The sequence below is a fragment of the Rousettus aegyptiacus genome, unplaced genomic scaffold (genome assembly GCF_014176215.1).
Source record: "Rousettus aegyptiacus isolate mRouAeg1 unplaced genomic scaffold, mRouAeg1.p scaffold_m13_p_11, whole genome shotgun sequence".
Taxonomy (NCBI): Eukaryota; Metazoa; Chordata; class Mammalia; order Chiroptera; family Pteropodidae; genus Rousettus; species Rousettus aegyptiacus.
The window spans coordinates 27,158,410-27,177,845 of NW_023416286.1; the positions used below are offsets into that span (position 1 = coordinate 27,158,410).

General features: G+C 35.9%; 1 protein-coding gene across 1 annotated transcript; it reads left to right on the forward strand.

Annotated features, from left to right (window-relative positions):
- Positions 1-1,420: 1,420 nt before the first annotated feature.
- On the forward strand, positions 1,421-12,433 carry CCDC110 (coiled-coil domain containing 110). The gene is made up of 6 exons (XM_016143900.2): positions 1,421-1,430; positions 1,793-1,897; positions 7,818-7,873; positions 8,160-8,225; positions 9,408-9,512; positions 10,295-12,433. Exons 1-6 carry the CDS (start codon positions 1,421-1,423, stop codon positions 12,431-12,433), a joined length of 2,481 nt encoding a protein of 826 aa, XP_015999386.2.
- Positions 12,434-19,436: the final 7,003 nt, after the last annotated feature.

Genomic DNA, 19,436 nt, shown 5'->3' on the forward strand with positions numbered 1-19,436 from the left:
AGAATATCCTTAAAACATACACCAATGTATTCCAAGTGATGAAACATTGCTTTTTATCTACATTCTCCCTTTAAAATACTGCATTTTATTTAGAGTAGTAATTTAACAGACATATTGCTGCAAACTTTTGTAGCTCTCCAGAAAAAGTTAACTTCATCAATATCATTCATCAATGGAGAACATAAGCTCTCAAAAATACAACTTATTGAAATTGTCTACAATGCCACAAGAAAAGCTGTCAAATCTTCTAGAGACCATTTCCATAGGAAACAAGAAATTACCTCAAGTAAACATGGAAACTATCATAGACTTTCATTTCCATGAAAGCAAGCCATATAATTATTATAAAATAAATTACTATATCACGACTTTAAATTCCTTACTGTGACTTAAAATTTGAGTTTTGAAGTATTTTATATTCTACCTGTAATGGTCATTATTACAAAATAAATAATACATACTTATTTAAAACCTTTAGTCGCACAAGGATTGACTGTGGCCATGACAACCAGTCCTTAACTGAAGGAGCTCCTGCTTCCAACGCAGCATCCATCTTTTGCAAGTGGTTTACCCTTTGACAAATGAAGACCTGCGCCTCTGCTACGGCTGTCATGTGTATATTTTAATACATTATTTTAAGTTGTAAATAGGGGTCTTCTTTTAACCATAGCAAACAAAAGTACTTTCATAATATTAGTTTTGGGCCATTCAAATCCCAATGCTGAAACTACTCTGATGGGTGGGTTGAAATAAGAGGAATTAAACATAGTAAAGCAAACAATGAATGGTAATAAGAAAAAAAAAATGGAAAAGTTCCCAGGTGTTTGCCTGTCTCCAAACATTCTCCTTTTTCCACGCAGCTTTGGTCCAATGGGTGTTGTGTTAAGTCACTCTCATCAAGATCAAGTTCCGAGTATGATGGTTACCAGAGGGAAGGGGGCGGGGGGCAAAAAGGTAGAAGGGGTAAAAGGGATCAAATATACGATGACTAGAAGGAGACTTGACTCTGAGCGGTGAATATATGATACAATACACAGATGATATACTATAGAACTGTACACTTGAAACCTATATAATCTTATTCACCAATGTCACCCTAATAAATTTAATTTAAAAAAAAAGATCAAGTTCTGAGTTAGCAGGAAAGCCCAGAAAGATAAATACCCTAGTAAGATTGTCCCTTGGTTTGGGATGGCACCATACAGCTGTTCCCCGCAGCTCTGATGTGGCAGGCATCGGGATTCAGGACCCAGGACCATAGAGCGCCCCTTCTTCCTCCCTACCCCACCCATGCGCGTGCCCCACATCCCCTCGCGGCTTCCAGGCCACCCCGTTACCAGGCAACGGGCTGCCCCGGAGAGAAGCAACTGAGCGGAATGCATGGGGGAAGGCAGTTGGGAAGAAAGCTTGAGCAGCAGAAATGAGCCCGGGTATGAGCCAGGCTTGGGGAAGAGGGGAAGGGAAGGGGGCTGTCCCATGAGGGGGACCCGTGGGCAGTGGGCGGGTAGTGAAAAGTGCTGCCTCCCTTGGCCCCAACCCTTTCACCCTAGATGGGTCTGGTCTGGAGTACGACTTTCTTGACTAGCTGCACACCTTGCTCACCCTGAGGAGAAAAGCGCGGTCTCGGTCCCCGCGCCCCGCCACTGCTCCCAACCTCGGAGCCCCACTGTCCATCCGCAGCTGCGTGACCTCAGCGCGCCCCCCCGTGGCCGCTCAGGGAGTCGTCATCCCGAATCCCCACGCCGCGCAGTCCTCCAAACAAAACCAAAAGCCAATGACGGTTCTGTTACAGAAAAGCATCATGAGGAAGGGGATGAAGTTGCCTGCGTTCTCCTTTCAGCGTCCAAGATCCTAAATTCCTCTGAACGAGTAAAGGAAAGTGGCGGCAGTGAAACAGGTAAAATCTCCAAGGCCAAGGCTCCGATGGCAGTGATGTTTCTGCTTTCTACTACAGGTAACGGGTACGTTGCCTAAACCCATTGGCCCAACTGGTGTGCTTCCAGTACATGGGTACTTCCGGTCATTATTATGGTACCAATAATAGCTGACATGACGCATTACTTTGCGCCAGATATCGTTCTAAACACTTATATAAATCAGCTTGTATCTCGCAACAACCCTATAAAGTAGGTACTACCAGTCACCTAGATATTACAAGTGAAAACCGAGGCACAAAAAGGTTTAAAAAACTCCTCAAGGTCACATAGCTAGTGACAGAGCCAGTATTCAGCAGGGCGGCTCCAGAGTCCCGGCCTCGACCACCATGCTCTAGTGTGCTGCTTCTCGGAATACCAAATACGAATTGTTGATTTTTTCAGAGGCACCAAATAAATACTTTTATAGTAAATATTTGTGGACTACAGGATATCATATGAGGAGGATGTTTGAAACAACCAAAGAGCTCCAGTTTTCAAAAAAGCTCCACATAAACAATGAATAAGACATGTGTAAATACCCACCTAGAAGGATCTGAGAAGAGTGAATTTGGGGTCTTGCTTCCTTGAGAGAAGCCCCAGGAAGCTACACACCTCTGAGGGGCCTGGTGTTCAACGTGACAGCCAGAGAAGTAGCAGAGCGCTGTGGGTAGAAGGCAGTATCTAGACTAATGGGCCAAGTTAGGATCCCCAGCTGCCCATACCCACGTGTGGCATAAGGGACTCTGGACACAGAGGTGCTGAGAGAGGTGGCAAGCCAGAAACCTAAGGGCAGGATGGGATTTCTGCACCTTCAGAAATCTGGGAACTTCACAAAAGCCTTGTCAAGGGCCCTGGAAGAAGGGGCTAGGGCAGCCACACCTCAGTAGACAAAAGACAACTGGACGCCCGGTGACCAACCAGGATAAGCGACATCTCAATGGAGGCCAGCAAGACAGTGCACTGACCTGTCCATCTCTGCTCTTCTGTTCCCCGCCATCTATGAGGATATGTAGGCATCCCTGTGCAACCAGGAGGGGTAATGGGAACCCCTGAACAGGGGAGAGAGTCCTCAGAGAGAGTTTAGGCATTGAGTCAACTCAATATTTACCTCAAAGAGAGCATTTAAGGCCAGAAGGGATTGTGGTATATTAATTGGCAACCTCATGTATTCTCTAACACGGGTAAGAGTTAGGACTCTGGAGAAAGATGCCAGTGTTTATAGAAAAGCAGTTGCATGCAAATAGCATGTGTGCTTGTTGAAGAGTTACAGTCTTTCTCGCTAGAGCGCAGTGGTAACAAGTGCAAGGTCTAGCAAGGACAGGTACTCAATAACTGATAGATTTTCAAGTCAGGCGCTGCCAAGGATGGCAGTGATTTCCTGCCTACAACTAAAGGCAAAATTAGGAGATATGATTTTGTTCTCCCTCTCTTTCTGTTCTCCTATCTACGCTTCATTGTCACCTAGTGATCCTTCCCGGAGTATTAACCAACAGAATATTGACCTGATTTCCATAAATAATACCAAGTTACAAGAAGTTGTATAAGAACAACTAGTTAGCCTACGTAAGTCTCAATTTATTGGAATGAGGATGCGAGAGATACTTTCAAATTTCAGAATGTCCAGTATGGTGTTCCTAGCACTCCCGTTCTACCTAAGCTTTTATTCATTCATTCATTCATTCATTCATCTAACAAATATTTTCAAGCAAGTATTGTGCTGGGTGCTGGAGATCCAACAGTGAACAAAATATGCAAAACCTCTGCACACATGAAGCTTACCTTCTAGTGGAAGAAACAAAGGCTATTGTGTGTAAGATGGAAGTAAATCCTGTAGAGAAAAGTAAAGCACAGAGGGAGCGAGGGAGTATATGGATTCAGAGGTGGGTGCGGGGTATGCAATTCTATCTTAAATAGAGTGGTAGGATCCCTCACTTATCAGGTGCCATCTGAGCAAAGACTTGAAGAGGTAAAGGAGAAATCGATGCAGATTTATAGGGCAAGAGCATTCCAGGCAGGGAACAGCAACTGCAAAGGCCTTGAGGTGGGAGTGTTCTTGGCGTATTTGGGGAACAGCCAGTGTGACTGGAGCAGAATGGTAAGGGGGAAGGTAGGAGAAATGTTCAGAGAGGAAACTAGGGATGGAGGCTTGGTAGTTCCCTATAAGGATTTGGGGTTTTATTCTGAGCAAAATGGGAAGCATGGGAGAGTTCTGAGCAGACATCCTCCCCTTCATCGCGATTGAAAATTTTAAATTTACTGAATCATCATCATATTGATAATGCCCTTGCCTCCACAGTAATGATTAGAGTAAATACTTCTTGAGCATATACTATATGCTATGTACTGCGCTAAGGGATTTACCTATAAACTAGACACTGACTAGAATTATCCTTCACAGAAAGTGTGTGGTAAAGCCAGGATTCAAGCCCACCACATGCAGATCGCGCCATACCTCAGAAGACTTTGTAAAACAGTTATTTCTAGGAATAAATGAGTTGTCACAGCAAAACTCAGTATTTGAACCTGAAAATTACAAAGCTTTGACTACAGAATGTCTTCATATTCAGATTGTACAAGTCTTTTGCATTTTCTAAACTTCATCTGTTCTCCTTGGCCTGTTAGCTACAGTGTGCACTTAATACTTTCTGCATATGTTGAATATGATATAATCTGCAAGCTTCAGAATGAATTCCCCTTATCTTTACTTAATTACCTCAAAAGTCTTTCCACTGGTAATTATCTTGTTTTTCACTTTTGACACTTGAATATGAAGCAGCTAGAGGATTTAAGTTTTATATAATGTGAATAATATTTCTTCCATTCCCAAGAGTATAAGCTTCTTCAGGGCCAGGACGTAATCTTCCGCTTAGTCTGTGTGCCTCTCAGTATTGTACATTTAGCAGGGACTTAATAAATGGTGACATGTGATTACGTTCTCTCTCCTGTGGTTCTTCAATAATTCCCCTTCGTATTCTCAAATCACATAACTCTATTTGGGTTTTGAAGTATTGCTGAATTTAAAATTTTTTCTTTCCTTTGGGAGTGAGTAGCAGTCAGTGTCTCTGAAACTCATTAGAAAAACAAAAAAATATATATATATATATATTTTAATAGCTTTTAAAAATAGAAAAATCCAACTCTCTGCCTACCCTATATCTTCACTATCTTCACTGAATCATCTGCACATTGCTGGAGAAAAACACTCACTTCTGAGTCTTACCATGGATCTCAATACTATTGGAAAACTTACCTTATTCCCAGAAAATGCTTTTTCAAACCCTAAGATAACTCTTACACTCTTCATGTCTCCTCAAATCTCCAACGCTTTTTACCACTACCTCACAAATTGTAACGTGATATCTCTCTCTCTCTCTCTCTCTCTCTCTCTCTCTCTCTCTCCCCATATATATATATATATATATATATATATATATATATATATATATATGCAATCAGACCCAAACGCCTTCACCCTCAGCTTTCAAATTTGCTAACTTACCTACCTGGGTACCCACATTCTCTGCCTTCCCCCTGTTTTAATGCAAGGATTGTCCCTGCTCAATAAAGATCATTTCCTCCAGATCCTATCTCTCCTGAAATTTTCAAATACTCAGCTTCTGCAATTAGCCTCCCTCATTCTTCAGAATTCTTTTTCTTCTCCCTTTCTACTACAGGATGCCAGCAGCAAGCGGGCAAGTTAGAATCTCCCATGGTTAAAAAATAAACAAAAACAAAAACAAAAAAAACCCTCTTGACCTTCAACATCTCTTCCAACATGCACCCTATTCCACCAGGCACCGTTTTCCCTCACCTATTTTTGAAGCCGCAGAAAAATGCATAGTAAAATACACTGGCTCTGAAATGGTACCTCAGAGGGTTAAACCAATGGGACTCAGGGAAGGAAGTCAAGAGAAAATAGAAATTTTAAGCAGAGTTGTTCAGACTGCACATGAGCCATGTGAAAGGCAGCAGGGTAGTAACTGCAAACACACTGTGGTCAAGAGAGAAGAAAGAGAAATAGATGTAAAAGCAGCGTATAAATCCCATGTTATCTCTTTTAAATCTTTCATTTACTATATCCCTTGACTAAGTCTAGATTCCTTTTGGCCCCATGTTTCTTACCCGGCTTTAGCAAAAGGAATTATGCATTTAGCCTTGAACTCGCAAGTCCTCTTAGTGAGACAAAGGGAATCTGTGAAGAAAAGGGAGGCTGTTGCTGCAGGTGCAGGAAGGAGGTGGAATTTTGAACAGTAAATCCATTAAGAATAAAGTTAAAGGCTAAAAATATTTACAATAATAATATCCTGTCCTTGTGATAAATAGCTTTGTGGGAATTGTGGTTACAGAACAAAATTAAACATCATAAAACTTCACAATGTGAAAATAATATAACTAGCAAATATCATGAACGGTGAGGAATAGCCGTAGGAGGAAGTATAATGCTAATTTTCTCATAATTTACTCTCTTTCTTGGCAGGGAGTAAATCAACACTGAATATAATAGAAATGTATGTTATTGGAAAACATTAAAATTCCAGTCTCTTAGTCCTTTTCATGATATACTTTCATTAGAATGATCTCATAAGAAATAATTTCTCATGCAGTGAAAACAATCTGAATACTACCAATGTTGGCAGCTTTTATTCTATTAAATGTAAATTTAATACTATTTATTTAAGAGTAGCATGTATAATATGATCCCAGTGTTCTAAAATCATTTCTAGTTTTTCTACATATATGTATAGGGAAGGGCAGGTACATAAATTAACAACAGTTAGTCCTGGGTGGTGGGATTCTAGGTGATATATTCTTTTTGATTTGCATTTTGATCTATTTGAATTCATTAGAAGAGGGTGTTGTAGAATCTGAAAAACTCGGGGAAGTTTTGCTGCACTGGTCCAGATCTCACTTGAGTTCCTTTTTATCTCTCTCAGATGAACATTTTAGACTCTCATTTTATTTTCAGAAAGATGCAAAGCTAAGCAATACTCAGATCGACTTGCTGTCCCTCCCTGCCCCCTGATAAAAGTGGGATTTGTCAATTGGCTAAATGGCTCCAGGATCTGAAACGGAGTTGCCCTGCCAGTGATGAGAGCCAGATGGTGGTGGGGAGAAGGAGATGGTTATACTTGGCAACCAGCTTCTCAAACATCTGGCAATCTGTCAGATCGTCATTCCAAAAGAGAAGCTAAGCTGACCTTTTTCAAAACCTTCTCTCAGGGCAGAAATTACCAGCCTAGGGGCACATTCCATCCTAACTCTCACTTTATTTGGGACACTAAATGATTTTTAAATTCTTTAATAAAAATTTACAAAGCCAGCAAGTAGCCAAACATTTGGACAAAGAAGTCTGTATGTCAGGAAATTTGCAAACATGACATAGTCTCTCTTCTGCTACAGATCTATAGTCTACTTTCCAGGAAGGAACTCATAGGTTTTTACTGTTCTTTCTTAAGAGCATGACAAAAATTATGCTCTGTCAATCCAATTTGTTTTTCATGATAAGAAGGAAAAATATCACATGGCTGTTTCATAACACTAAGATCTACCGATACAGTAGTTTGTCGAGGGTTCCCCATAACCTAAGAATTATTTTGTACCCTCAAAAAATGTAGTTTATATACAAGAAACAAAGATATTTGAGTTTTGGAGAGTTGATGTTACAAGTTAGTGGTTTATTATAAAAGTAAAACCACTATTACAACCTCAAGTAGATATTTTAAGTCAAGTGAGAATTAGTTCTTAAACTTATTATGTGACTAGTATTAGGGCCTTCCTAATCAAGATTCTCATTCTCTTGGTCTTACTACCCAAGAAAATTAGAAGACTGCTTTCCATTACAGCTGTTTTAAAATAAAAGTTAAAAATTAAAACACATGCTTATTTAATTTTTCTTTTTAGAACATGGCTGCATATCAGAATCAGAAAATCAAATTCAACCACAGTCAGCATTAAAAGTAAGTTTCATTTTGTAGCCTCTGAAAACTCATGTAAAGTTTTCAGAATAAATCTTTTTCAGAATAAATGCTTCCTATATGTATTAGGTTTTCCACCAAAATCTTCATGAAAATGCACTGGAGAGTTAGCAAGAATGACTAAGAGTGTGAGTCACCCAACCCTCATGGGATTTTTTCTGGTAAATGGCAACTTTGGGGATTAAAAAATAAAAAATAAAAACAAGGCAAGTATATATTCACCTACCTAAAAATACTCAATCCCATGTTTTGTTTAATTTTGTTATAGGCTCTTCAGCATCAATTGGAATCATTTCAGGCTCTCCGAATACAGACTTTACAAAATGTCAGCATGGTATGTTTCATTTAATCAATACATAGGAAATATTCAAATTTGAGATATCTCTCCACATTTCTAAGCTGATGATCACTGTCCAATTGATTGGTTGGTATAGAATGTAATACGATAGAGGCCACAACATTTTCTAGGCTCAAAATTTAGAGAAAACTATATTCTGTTATATTTGGATATGAGACAAAATAGCATTCACTGATTTTTTTTAATACATTTATAGTGTTACCTATGTATAGTCTACAAATAGGAATCCTCATCACAAGTTACATAAAATCTAACCCAAACAAAGGGAAAAGTGTACTTTTATTAGCTCAAGTAACTGAAAATCCTAGGGATTTTCACCCGGATAAGTGATCAGGACTCATGTCATCAAGGAGCTAGTCGCACCCCTTTTTGTTCTGCTTTCCGTAGTAATGGATTCTCAGACTCCACATGGTGGCCAAAGGGCCTCTAGAAATTCCAAGCCTTGATCCTTCCAGATTCCAGTCAAAGATGAGACCGTGCTTTTATTTCTTAGCAGTTTACTTGGCCTGATTCTGATTGCTCCTATTGGGTCCTATGCAATGCTTGAACCAATCACTGTTCAAAGGCAGGCAATGCTCTGATCGGTTACCTCTGAGTCACCTGCCACCTTTGGAGCTAGAAGTGGGATCATTATTACCAAAGGCACGTGGACTTTATCAAGAAGAAATACAGGGTAATGTTAAAAGATGGTTAGGGAATAAATATTAGGGGTGCATAACACAATAAATACATATTCACTAAAGACCTGATATAAACTCATTTCAATATTCTTACACTAAAAGCAACTGCAGGGAAATAGGAAGAGAAGATAAACTCCTGAGGGTGACCAAATAGATTCCATTCTGATGTCAGAGATCAAAGGTCTCCGATATAGTCAATAATGTAAAAAATGAACATCTAAAATTACTTGACTATATTTCATATGATTTTACCATTTTCCTAAATTCTTTCTGATTTTATAATTACATAATAAAGGCATAATTTTTAAAGATTCCTTTAATTATAGAGATAACAATAAATTTAATTTAATTTATATTTTATGTGATGGGAAAGAATTTTATGTGCAGGAAATTTAAAGGTATCTTTTAATTATAATATCTATTACACCGTTTATATATCTGAAATAAGATTCTAATATTCTCAATTTATCTTTTAAAGGTACAGTCTGAAATCAGTGAAATATTGAACAAAAGTATTATTGAAGTAGAAAACCCACAATTTAGCTCAGAAAAAAAGTTAGTATTCAACACACATATTGAAAAGGTATGTTATTATGTACAAAATCATTCTATGTTTAGATACTGTAAAAATGTTACTACAACCAGTTTATCTTCGACTTTACATTTTCCCCTTCTTCACACGGTGATTGGACTGTCAGAGACAAAAAGAAGGAAATTCTTGTTTCGAAAACCCTACTTCCATACTTCTACATCGCATTTCCCTACAGAGAGCTTGGGAGGGGTATTTGACTCTGTCCAGGTATTCAGATTTCCAAATTAATGAAATACAAGGAAGTTTTTATAGCCTATCTGTCCACTTACAAGTTTTTCTACTTTTAGGATTGACCTAGACCTGGAGTGAATTGCCTAGAATAGGTCCAAAATATACTGATTAGAACTCACATTTCCAGGATAGGCACAGCCCTAGATTCAACTGAAACTAGGTACGCAAGCTAAGGTTGATAAACAGCTCAAAAGTGGAAATATTCATTTTCCTTAAACTTCCATTTAACCCACTGCTTCTATCTTTTCCACCTGTCTATGATGCTCTCTTGAGGGATGCTAAATCTCTATTTCTGAAATTGAGCAGTTGGCCCATGTATCTTACCCCCTAAGGAAATAAGTACAATCTCTAAGCAAATTGTGAAAACCAGAATTACAGATCTCAACTGTTTATTAGATTTTCTGGAGTAAATGAACCATACTGTATAAATGAATAAAATGTTCATTTGGTTGCAAAATAAATCTTCCACAAAATATTTTCTTAATTTCCTGGTCATGTGGTAAATGATAGTACATTTATAGTGTGCTTTTTATTGTTACTAGCCTATAGACAATCAAGAAGAAATTCTTTCTATGGAGAAAATTCATCATTTAGAGGATTCCAAGACTCTTCATTCAAAGGAAGAAAGACTCAGTAGTGATAGTGTTAACAGCCCCTCTCAAGGTATAAATATTCCATCTCAGATACATTTCAAGGACATATTAACTCTAAGAACATCAACAGATAATTCAGCTTCAAATATAATTATGAACCCTTCAGAAAATTCTGACATGTTGAAGAATTATAATAACCTTTATAATTTTCTGTCTAATTCACCTCAAAATGTGATGTCTCAAGCTGATACAGTAATTCTGGATAAATCCCAAATTACTATGCCTGTTCTTGAGCATGGGTTTTGTGAAAATTTAGATGATATTTGCCATTCTATCAAACAAATGAAGGAGGAGCTTCAAAAGTCACACAACAGAGAACTGGCACTTACAAATGAACTTCAAACTTTAAAAATTGATACAGATGTTCAAAGTAATAGTAACTATGAACTGTCTCCCATTCACAAGGAAAAAATTAACTTTATGAAGGAAGAAAATATAGAAAGTAACTTAAATGAGGATATAAAATCAAAGAGAATTTCAGAATTAGAGGCATTAGTAAACAAATTACTCCCACTCAGGGAAACGGTGTCAAAATTTCATGTGAATTTTTGTAGAAAATGTAAAAAATTATCTAAGAGTGAAACACACAGGGGAAAGAAGAATGAAAAAAACAATAAAGAAATTCCTATCACTGGCAAGAATATTACAGATTTAAAATTCCATTCCAGAGTTCCAAGACATACACTTTCGTTCTTTGACCCAGCAAAATATGAAATGAAAGACAAAGAAAGGCAACCATTTGTAGTAAAACAAGGATCAGTAATATTTGAAAATGACAAAACATCCAAAGTCAATTCTGTTACTGAGCAGTGTGTTGCAAAAATTCAGTACTTACAGACGTATCTAAAAGAATCTATGCAGATACAGAAAAAAGTAACAGAACTAGAGAATGAAAATCTAACCCTTAAGACCAAAATAAAACCTCTTGTCTTTACCACACAATCTCTGATACAGAAAATTGAAATATATGAAAAACAACTTAAGAATCTGGTTGAAGAAAAGAACATTATTCAGTCCAAATTAATCAAAACAGAAGAAGATGGCAAAGAATGTCTTAAAGAATTGAAAAAACTAATTAGTAAATATAATGTTCTCCAAGGACAAAATAAAACTCTAGAGGAAAAAAATTGTCAACTTTCTTTGGAGAAGCAACAAATGATAGAAACATTTGATCAACTAAAAGGTAAGGAACACAAAACTCAAAATGATTTGGCCATTGTCAATAATGAAAACAATCGAATGAGTATGGAAATGGAATCAATGAAAAGAAATATTCTATTGCTGCAAGAAGAAAAGGGAATGTTAGAGGAAAAAACATACCAGCTTCTAAAAGAAAAAAGCTCACTTGAAAATGAACTAAAAGAAAACCAGCTGGAGATAATGCAGCTAAAAGAGAAAGAAAGATTGGCAAAAACTGAACAAGACACATTTCTTCAAATAATAGAAACAGTGAAAAATGAAAAAATTAATCTTGAAACAACATTACAAGAATCTACTGCTGCTAGACAAATGATGGAAAGAGAAATTAAGAATATTCAAACATACCAATCTACTACAGAAGAGAATTTTCTAAAAGAAATAAAAAATGCAAAATCAGAAGCAAGTATTTATAAGAATAGTTTATCTGAAATGAGTAATGAATGTGAACTGTTATCAAAAATGTTAATGGAAATTAAAACAGATAATCAGATTCTAAAAGAAGAACTAAAAAAACATAGTCAAGAAAATGTAAAATTTGAAAACAGCATCAGCAGACTTGCAGAAGACAAAATACTTTTAGAAAACTATGTAAGAAGTATAGAGAATGAAAGGGATACCTTGGAATTTGAGATGCGGAATCTTCAAAGAGAATATTTAAATCTAAGTGAAAAAATCTGTAGTCAGCACAGTGACCTATCAAAAATTGGTTACATTTCAAGAAGAGAGAAATTCCATTATGACAACCGTGATACTTATGAAGATACCTCTAGCCCCAGGAATAGGCATTTAGCTTCTGACTTGAAAGGTATGTATATTGTGGTGGATTAGTAAAGATGTATTTAAGATTTCCTTTAGCCTACTGGGCACTAGTCAGAGGACAGCAAAAAGAAGAAAACTTTTAAGATGAACAAGATTTAGTTTTGTAAGATTTGTGTGTAATAGTATATAATGTATATAATTTATTAGGGATTTTGCTGTTTTGATAAAATTCATGACATTTTATTTATATTACTTCTATACATTGTATATGCATAAAGCAACTTTGAGGGGGAGTAGGGGCTTTTTAAATTATTTTTTTCTGAAGTATACTTAGCTCTCTCATTTTAAAATAATTCTTCTTTTTTTTCCAGGAATTCCAACTAAAATATATCAATTGCTTCCATCTAAGATATGTAAATAAATCTCCAAAATTAATGTTTTGAAATCCTTTGTCCAAGTGCCTTTTTACCCACAAAATAATTTTAAATTTGCTTTTATATATGACTACAATTACCCTATAATTGATTAGACTAGTTTTTTTTTATTAGAAATTGGAATTAGGTATATAATTTTTTATTGTCAAGAACTGTGAACAGTCTGAGCTTTTACCCAACTTATAAGCTAATGTTAGCCTGACAGTATCATGGGGGGTTAGGTTAGGGGTCTGGTGGAAGAAATGAGGCTCCTGGGTCAGAGATAAAGGACAGTTTGTTACTCACAGCAACAGCAGTAGCCAGAGTATTAGCATTTTTCCATCAGTTCTCTAAACCCCACTTCCTACGGGCAACATGAAAAGGGCTGCAAAGTCAGTTATATTATAGGAGAGAATTCTGAGATAGAGAACTCAAATCTTTTATACGTTCCGTAAGCATGCCTGCCCTTTGCTCTAGGCGGAAATATTACCTTTATTATAGAGGACCATTAGCATATCTACCCTGCTCCAGAGGAGATAGTATCTCTAGCTTCCAAGGCTGAAAACAAACCTGCCTTTTGCTCCAGAGGAAGACATTGTCTGTATCTTCCAAGATTGCTTGCTATATGAATAAACGTTGAATTTTATCAAAGGCTTTCTCTGTATCTATTGAGATGATCGTGTGTGTTTTTCCCCTCTAATCTACTAATATGATAATTCCTTTGATTAATTTTGAAACATTATACCAGCCCTGCTTTGCTGGAATAAACTCCAATAGGTCATGTAATTATCCATGTAATATATACTCCTGCGTTCAATACAATAATATTTTGTTAAGGATTTATTCTATGTTCAGAAGGATATTGGTCTTTACATTTTATTTCTTTTAATGTCTTTATCTGGTTTTGGTACGAGGAAAATCTGGCCTCATAAAATGTGTTGAGAAGGAGTCCCTCCTCCTCTATTTTTCTGAAAGGATTAGTGTAGGATTGGTATTACTGATACTGTCTCTTCCTTAAATACGTTATAAAATTCACCAGAGAGCCTCGAGTCTTCTAAATGGGAAAGTTTTACAAACTCAACTTCAGGAATAGATATAGAACTATTCAGATTTTCTATTTCTTCTTGAGTCACTTTTGATCATTTGTATGTGCTGAGGAATTTGTACATTTCATATTTCTTCTTATCTTGGTAACGTCCAGGGGACCTGTGGTGATGTCCCATCTTTAATTTCTGGCATTGGCAATTTGAGGTTTCTCCTCTTTTTCAGTCTTACTAGAGTTTAACCAATTTTAATGCTTTATTTAAAGGTCAGCCTTTTGTTTTATGATTTTTCTTTACTGATTTTCTATTTTTAAATCTTGATTTCTGTTCTTGTTTTAGTAATTTCCTTCCTTCTGTTTATTTTGGGTTTAATGTGTTCTTTCTCTAGTTTCTTAGGGTGGGAATCTGGGTTATTGGTTTGGAACTCTTATTTTTCTCTACTATGTAGATTTAAGATACAACTTTCCTCTACACACTGATTTAACTGCATCAGATAAAGTTTGATATGTTTTCAATTACATTTGGTTCAAAATATTTTCTCTTTTCCTTGCCATTTATTCTTTGATCTAATGGAATATTCAGAAGCATTGCTTAATTCCAAATATTTGGAGGTTTTCATATATTTTTGTTATTGATTTCCAATTTAATTATGTAGTGATCAGAGAATGTACTCTGTACAATTTATCTTTTTAAATTTATTGAGACTTCTTTTAATGCTCAGCATATAGTCTATCATGGTTAATGTTTCATATGAACTTGGAAGAAAATGCATATTCTGCTGCCGAAGTGTTCATAAATGTCAACTAAGCAAAGTGGTTAATATTCTATATCCTTATTGATCTTCTGTCAACTTGTTCTAACAATTACTGACAGAGGAATCGTTTCTTTTTTTTTCCTTGTCTTACTACATTAACTATATTTTCCAGGGTATTGTCTTTTTTATGGCTCTAGTTTAATGTTTATGATTCCGAAAGATATCTTTTAGAAAGTAAGGGAGAGTTTTCATAATCCTCACATCCTAAGAAGTTTTCAGTGGAAAAGATATTTAATTTTATCAAATGGCTCCTCAGCATTGATTGGGGGAACATGTATGTTTTTCTATTTTAATATATTAATGAAGTAAATTAGAATAGATTCACCAATGTCAAGCTATTTTTGCAGTCATAAAATAATCAATCTTATGTTCTTTTAAAATGTGGATTCTATTGGCTAGTATTTTATTTAAGATTTTTTTTAATGAGTTAGGAATATTATTTTCCTTCTGATGTTATCCTTGTCCAGTTATGCTAGCCTCATAAAATAAATTGAAACTGTTTTCATATTTTCCTGTGATCGAGACAATTTAAATAACATGTTTTCTGTTTTTAATATTAGATAGAATTTAGTTCCTTGATAACCCAGACACAGTATCTTTTTGGCTACTAGGTTTAACTATTATTTCCATTTTTTTCTACCCTTATTTGTCTATTCATGTTTTTACTTCTTGTTAAGTTACTTCTGGTAACATTGATTTTCATTTAATTTGCAAACATATTTGATATAGGATCATACATATTTTAATTGCTGCCATATCTGTGGTTAAATCTATCTCTTACTCATAACATAGTCTGTATGCTCTCACCTCTCTCTTTTTGCTAGGTGGGCTTTTCAAAACACTGATTCTAAGTTATTCAATCTACTTTTCAACTGGTTTGTTGTTTTTCTCTCTTTTCGAATTAACTACCTTATTTTATTTTCAATCTTCTTCAAATATTAATATAAACATATAGGCCAATAAGTTTTCCATCTTATTATTTAGCTTTGGTGTTTGTTTGTTTGTTTGTTTGTTTGTTATGTATTGAGCTCAGTTTTTAGTAGTAACTGGGGAGTGAGCAAGACATTGAAAGGAGTAGGGTATGCCATATGCCAGGAAAGGAAAACAGCACGTGAGCCATCATAATAAATAGCTCAAAATAACATGACACTTTCAAAGAATTACAGATAATTCAAGGCGATGGTGAAAGATAACTAAATACGGCCACCACAGTACAATTTATTCATTCAATCGGCAAATACTAAGTGCCTACATAATGTGTCAAGCACTATGGTAGGTGCTAATAGTCATAAACAAAATAGATATGGCCCTACAGTACTTAGAATCTCATTGATAATATGAGCATTAATAAATACTATTAATGCGAACTTAGAGGGTGCTATTTGAATGCATAATAGGGGGCCCAACCTTGTCTCAAAGATCATGAAGGCCTTCCTTAAGGAAGGATGCTTTAGAAGAGATCCGAAAGTCTTCAAGCTGGAGTTAGTAACCTAGACGAAGACAGATGCTTGGAAAGCTTCCAAGCTATAGAAAATCGATAAATTCCCCACCCCCCCAGGCAAAGGACAGAATCTGTCTCATTGTAAAAAGTAAAAAAAAAAAAAAAAAAAAAAAATCTGCCCTAGGTACAATGAAAAGAGTTAGGGGCTCAGAGGGTAATAAGAAATGGAGTTTAAAAAAGAAAAAGGAACCAAATCTTAAAGAGCCTTTTAACATTGGTATGAATTTCACTTTTATCTTAAGGACAATTGGAATTCATACTAAAGGTTTTTAAGTTAGTGAAATAGTGGATTTGATGGTAAAAGATGATTTCTGAATAATTTCAAAATGAGTTTTGTCACCTGATATTTGGAAGCATCATTAACTGAGATAGGGAATAATTAATGAAGAGCTAATTTAAGGGGGAAAATGATAGATTCCATTTTGATGCATGACATTTGAGCTATCTAGGTGATATTTTCAAAAATAAAAGGTGTTATAAATAGAAATCTGATTCAGGAAAATGTTTTAAGCTGGAGGTATGGTTTATATAGTTGAAAACACAGAAGTCTGAAGAGACCTTGTGAAGATCTTAAATTGCATTAATAAGAATACCATATATTAAAAAAGGGAACGACAATTCTTATATAGTCTGGGATGATTAGACCATATAAGAAATAGTACATTCAATCTAAGCCTCTTCCTTTTGAAAAGAGACACATTATCACTCTGTAAGAAAGGACTGAGTGGTGAAGAAACTGAAAAGCATAAGAAATAAACAACCAGAAAAAGAAAAGTTACCTTCAAATATGTGAACAGTTGTCCTTTGTAAAAGCATTAGTATTTTTCCTATATATCTCTAAGTATTAGAAAAAGAAATAATGAGTAAAAACTTTAAGGAGTCAGATTTCAGTTCTATATGAGAAACATTTTCCAAACTGTTCTCTAAGATTACCACAACCTGCCATCACCCTGGTCTGAGCTGTCACCAAGTTTTTCCTGTTACAGTGGCCTTCCCGCTTTCACTCTTCCCCTACTTCAATCAATACTCCAAATATCAACCAACGAATCTTGTTAAATGTTACTTATTAATATGACATGCCTAGCCTCTAAACTTTCAATGACTTCTCATAACACTCAGAACAAAACTCAAAGTCCTTATTACACCCTACAGACCCTCAGGATTTAGCTCCTGTGTATTTCTCCAGTCTGCTAATACCCTTTATGTTTCTCAATTTGCTGTAGCCACCTTGGGCTTTTGGGTGTTCCATAAACACTCTAAGATCACACTTGCCTCAAGGTCTTTGCATTTGCTATTTCTTTTGCTGGAACAACTACCCTCTCCCTCATTTCATTCAGGTCTCTCTTATGCTGCTTCCTCAGTCTTTTCCTAACCATCCTTCGAAAAAATAGTTCAAATACACCCCCATTGTTCTCTAGCTCCTTACCCTGCATTATTTTCTTGAGAGCACTTGTCTTTACTTGATGTTATCATCTCTGTCTTCCTAAAAAAATGTATGGCAGAGATTTGTCTATTTGGTTTATACCTGCATCCTAGTGCGTAGGACCATGTCTGGCACACAGTAGGCAATCAGTAGTTGTTAAATGAATGCTGAATGAAGAGGTGGCCATCACATTAGAGTGTCAGGCACAGACCGGACATTCACTCGGTAGAAATGTTATCAAGAGTTTTAAGCATCGAGGAGTTTATACAAGATGATATTGAGGTCCCTAACTGAAATGTAAAAATTACACATTACTTTATGAAGATTTTTTGAAATATATATAACTGTGAGAATGTTTCTCTACATATCTCCCACAGCTTCTAACCTATGCCCCTTGATAAGTATAGGGAGGAATAAATTGGAAATGGTCTTTCTTCGTGTCAACTCACTTGTGCTCTATACCTGATTTTCCACAGGTGAGCAGAGCTCTCTAATTCTAACAGAGACTACAGAGTAAAATGAATAATGTAACTTGAAGCCATTTAAGAAGGATCATTGTTTCTGTGGAAAACTGAGGAAGTGGCCTGGGAACAAAATGTAATAGGTGGTTAAAAGCAGCCAGACTCCCTGGCCTCTGTTGGTTGAGCTACCTTGGATCAGTCACTTAACTTTGCTCTGCCTCTGTTTCTTCATTTGTTAAATGAAGATTAACTTATTAGTAAATATAAACATATTAACACATAAGCCATATGGAATGAAACCTTATAAGTAAACACTATAGAAGTATTAGCTATGAATTATTTTTGACATTTTAAACAAAGTACCATGCTAAAATACTGTTATAATTGATGAAAATTCAATTTAACAAATTACCTTACACCTTATTTAGAACAAATTATTTGCTTTTATGGAAGATTTTTTATGTTTCATATATAATTTTTTCATCTTATGAAACATTTTTAATTTAATCCTCATTCTTCTGGAAAGGGTCTCAAGGGCTTAAGTGATCTGCTTCAATTTACACAGCTAGTGTAAAATAATATAAAGTTGGTGAGCCTAGATTAAAGCACATTCCAGAACATTAACGTACAAAGGAGCAGGCAGTCTCTGAAGAAGCAAGACAAAATTTCCAAAAATATGATAGGCTACCGTTTAACTTTCTTCCTGTTCCTGTTGGAGTTTCCTGTTGATCTAAATCTCTCTAAAAGTTAAGCCTCTCATGATCAGGTTAACCTCCTTAATCTTAGTTTCAATTTTGAACCTTTGATAGATGTTGTTGGATTGTTCTTAGCAGAGTTCAAGCAAGCTTATTTCTTCCATTATTCACCGATGGTGGATACAGAAAACTATTCAAGTCACACAGGCGTCATAATGGGACAGTAGATAACCAGATGCCCGAGTTGTCAAGAGAAGATTCCAGTGTCCATTAACTATTACCTCCTCATGTCTCTGTCAGTGGGAGGAGGGTGGAGGAAGGGAGTTGTTTCACTGAAAACTACCTAATGTCGTATTGTTGTATTTTCAAAATTAAAAGAAGAGACGATTGTTGTCAGAAAACGATCAGTGGACATCATAGTTTGCACTCCTAAAATCAAATGTGTGTGTGTTCCTCTATCACTGAACATTTCAAAAATCTTAATTTTTCTACATGCTGCATTACTCCTATTACTGGTTTCTGTATTTCCTTTTCTATAAATTGACACAGTGCATTTACGCAAACTCTAGATAAGCTCTGCCAGTTGTCGTACTGCTTCTTATACTCTTCCGTAAGACATCAGATGTGTATTCCCATCTATGAATATTAGGTGAAGTATGCATTGCTATGAGAGGCCCAGTAATAAAATTAATTATAGCTAACAAAAGGCAGAGGTAAAAATT

What these genes read in the sequence shown, in the direction of transcription:
- CCDC110 (XM_016143900.2), top strand. An exon ending in CTTTACAAAATGTCAGCATG is followed by an intron (nt 8,226 to 9,407) that starts GTATGTTTCATT and finishes TATCTTTTAAAG; the next exon opens with GTACAGTCTGAAATCAGTGA. An exon ending in TCAACACACATATTGAAAAG is followed by an intron (nt 9,513 to 10,294) that starts GTATGTTATTAT and finishes TATTGTTACTAG; the next exon opens with CCTATAGACAATCAAGAAGA.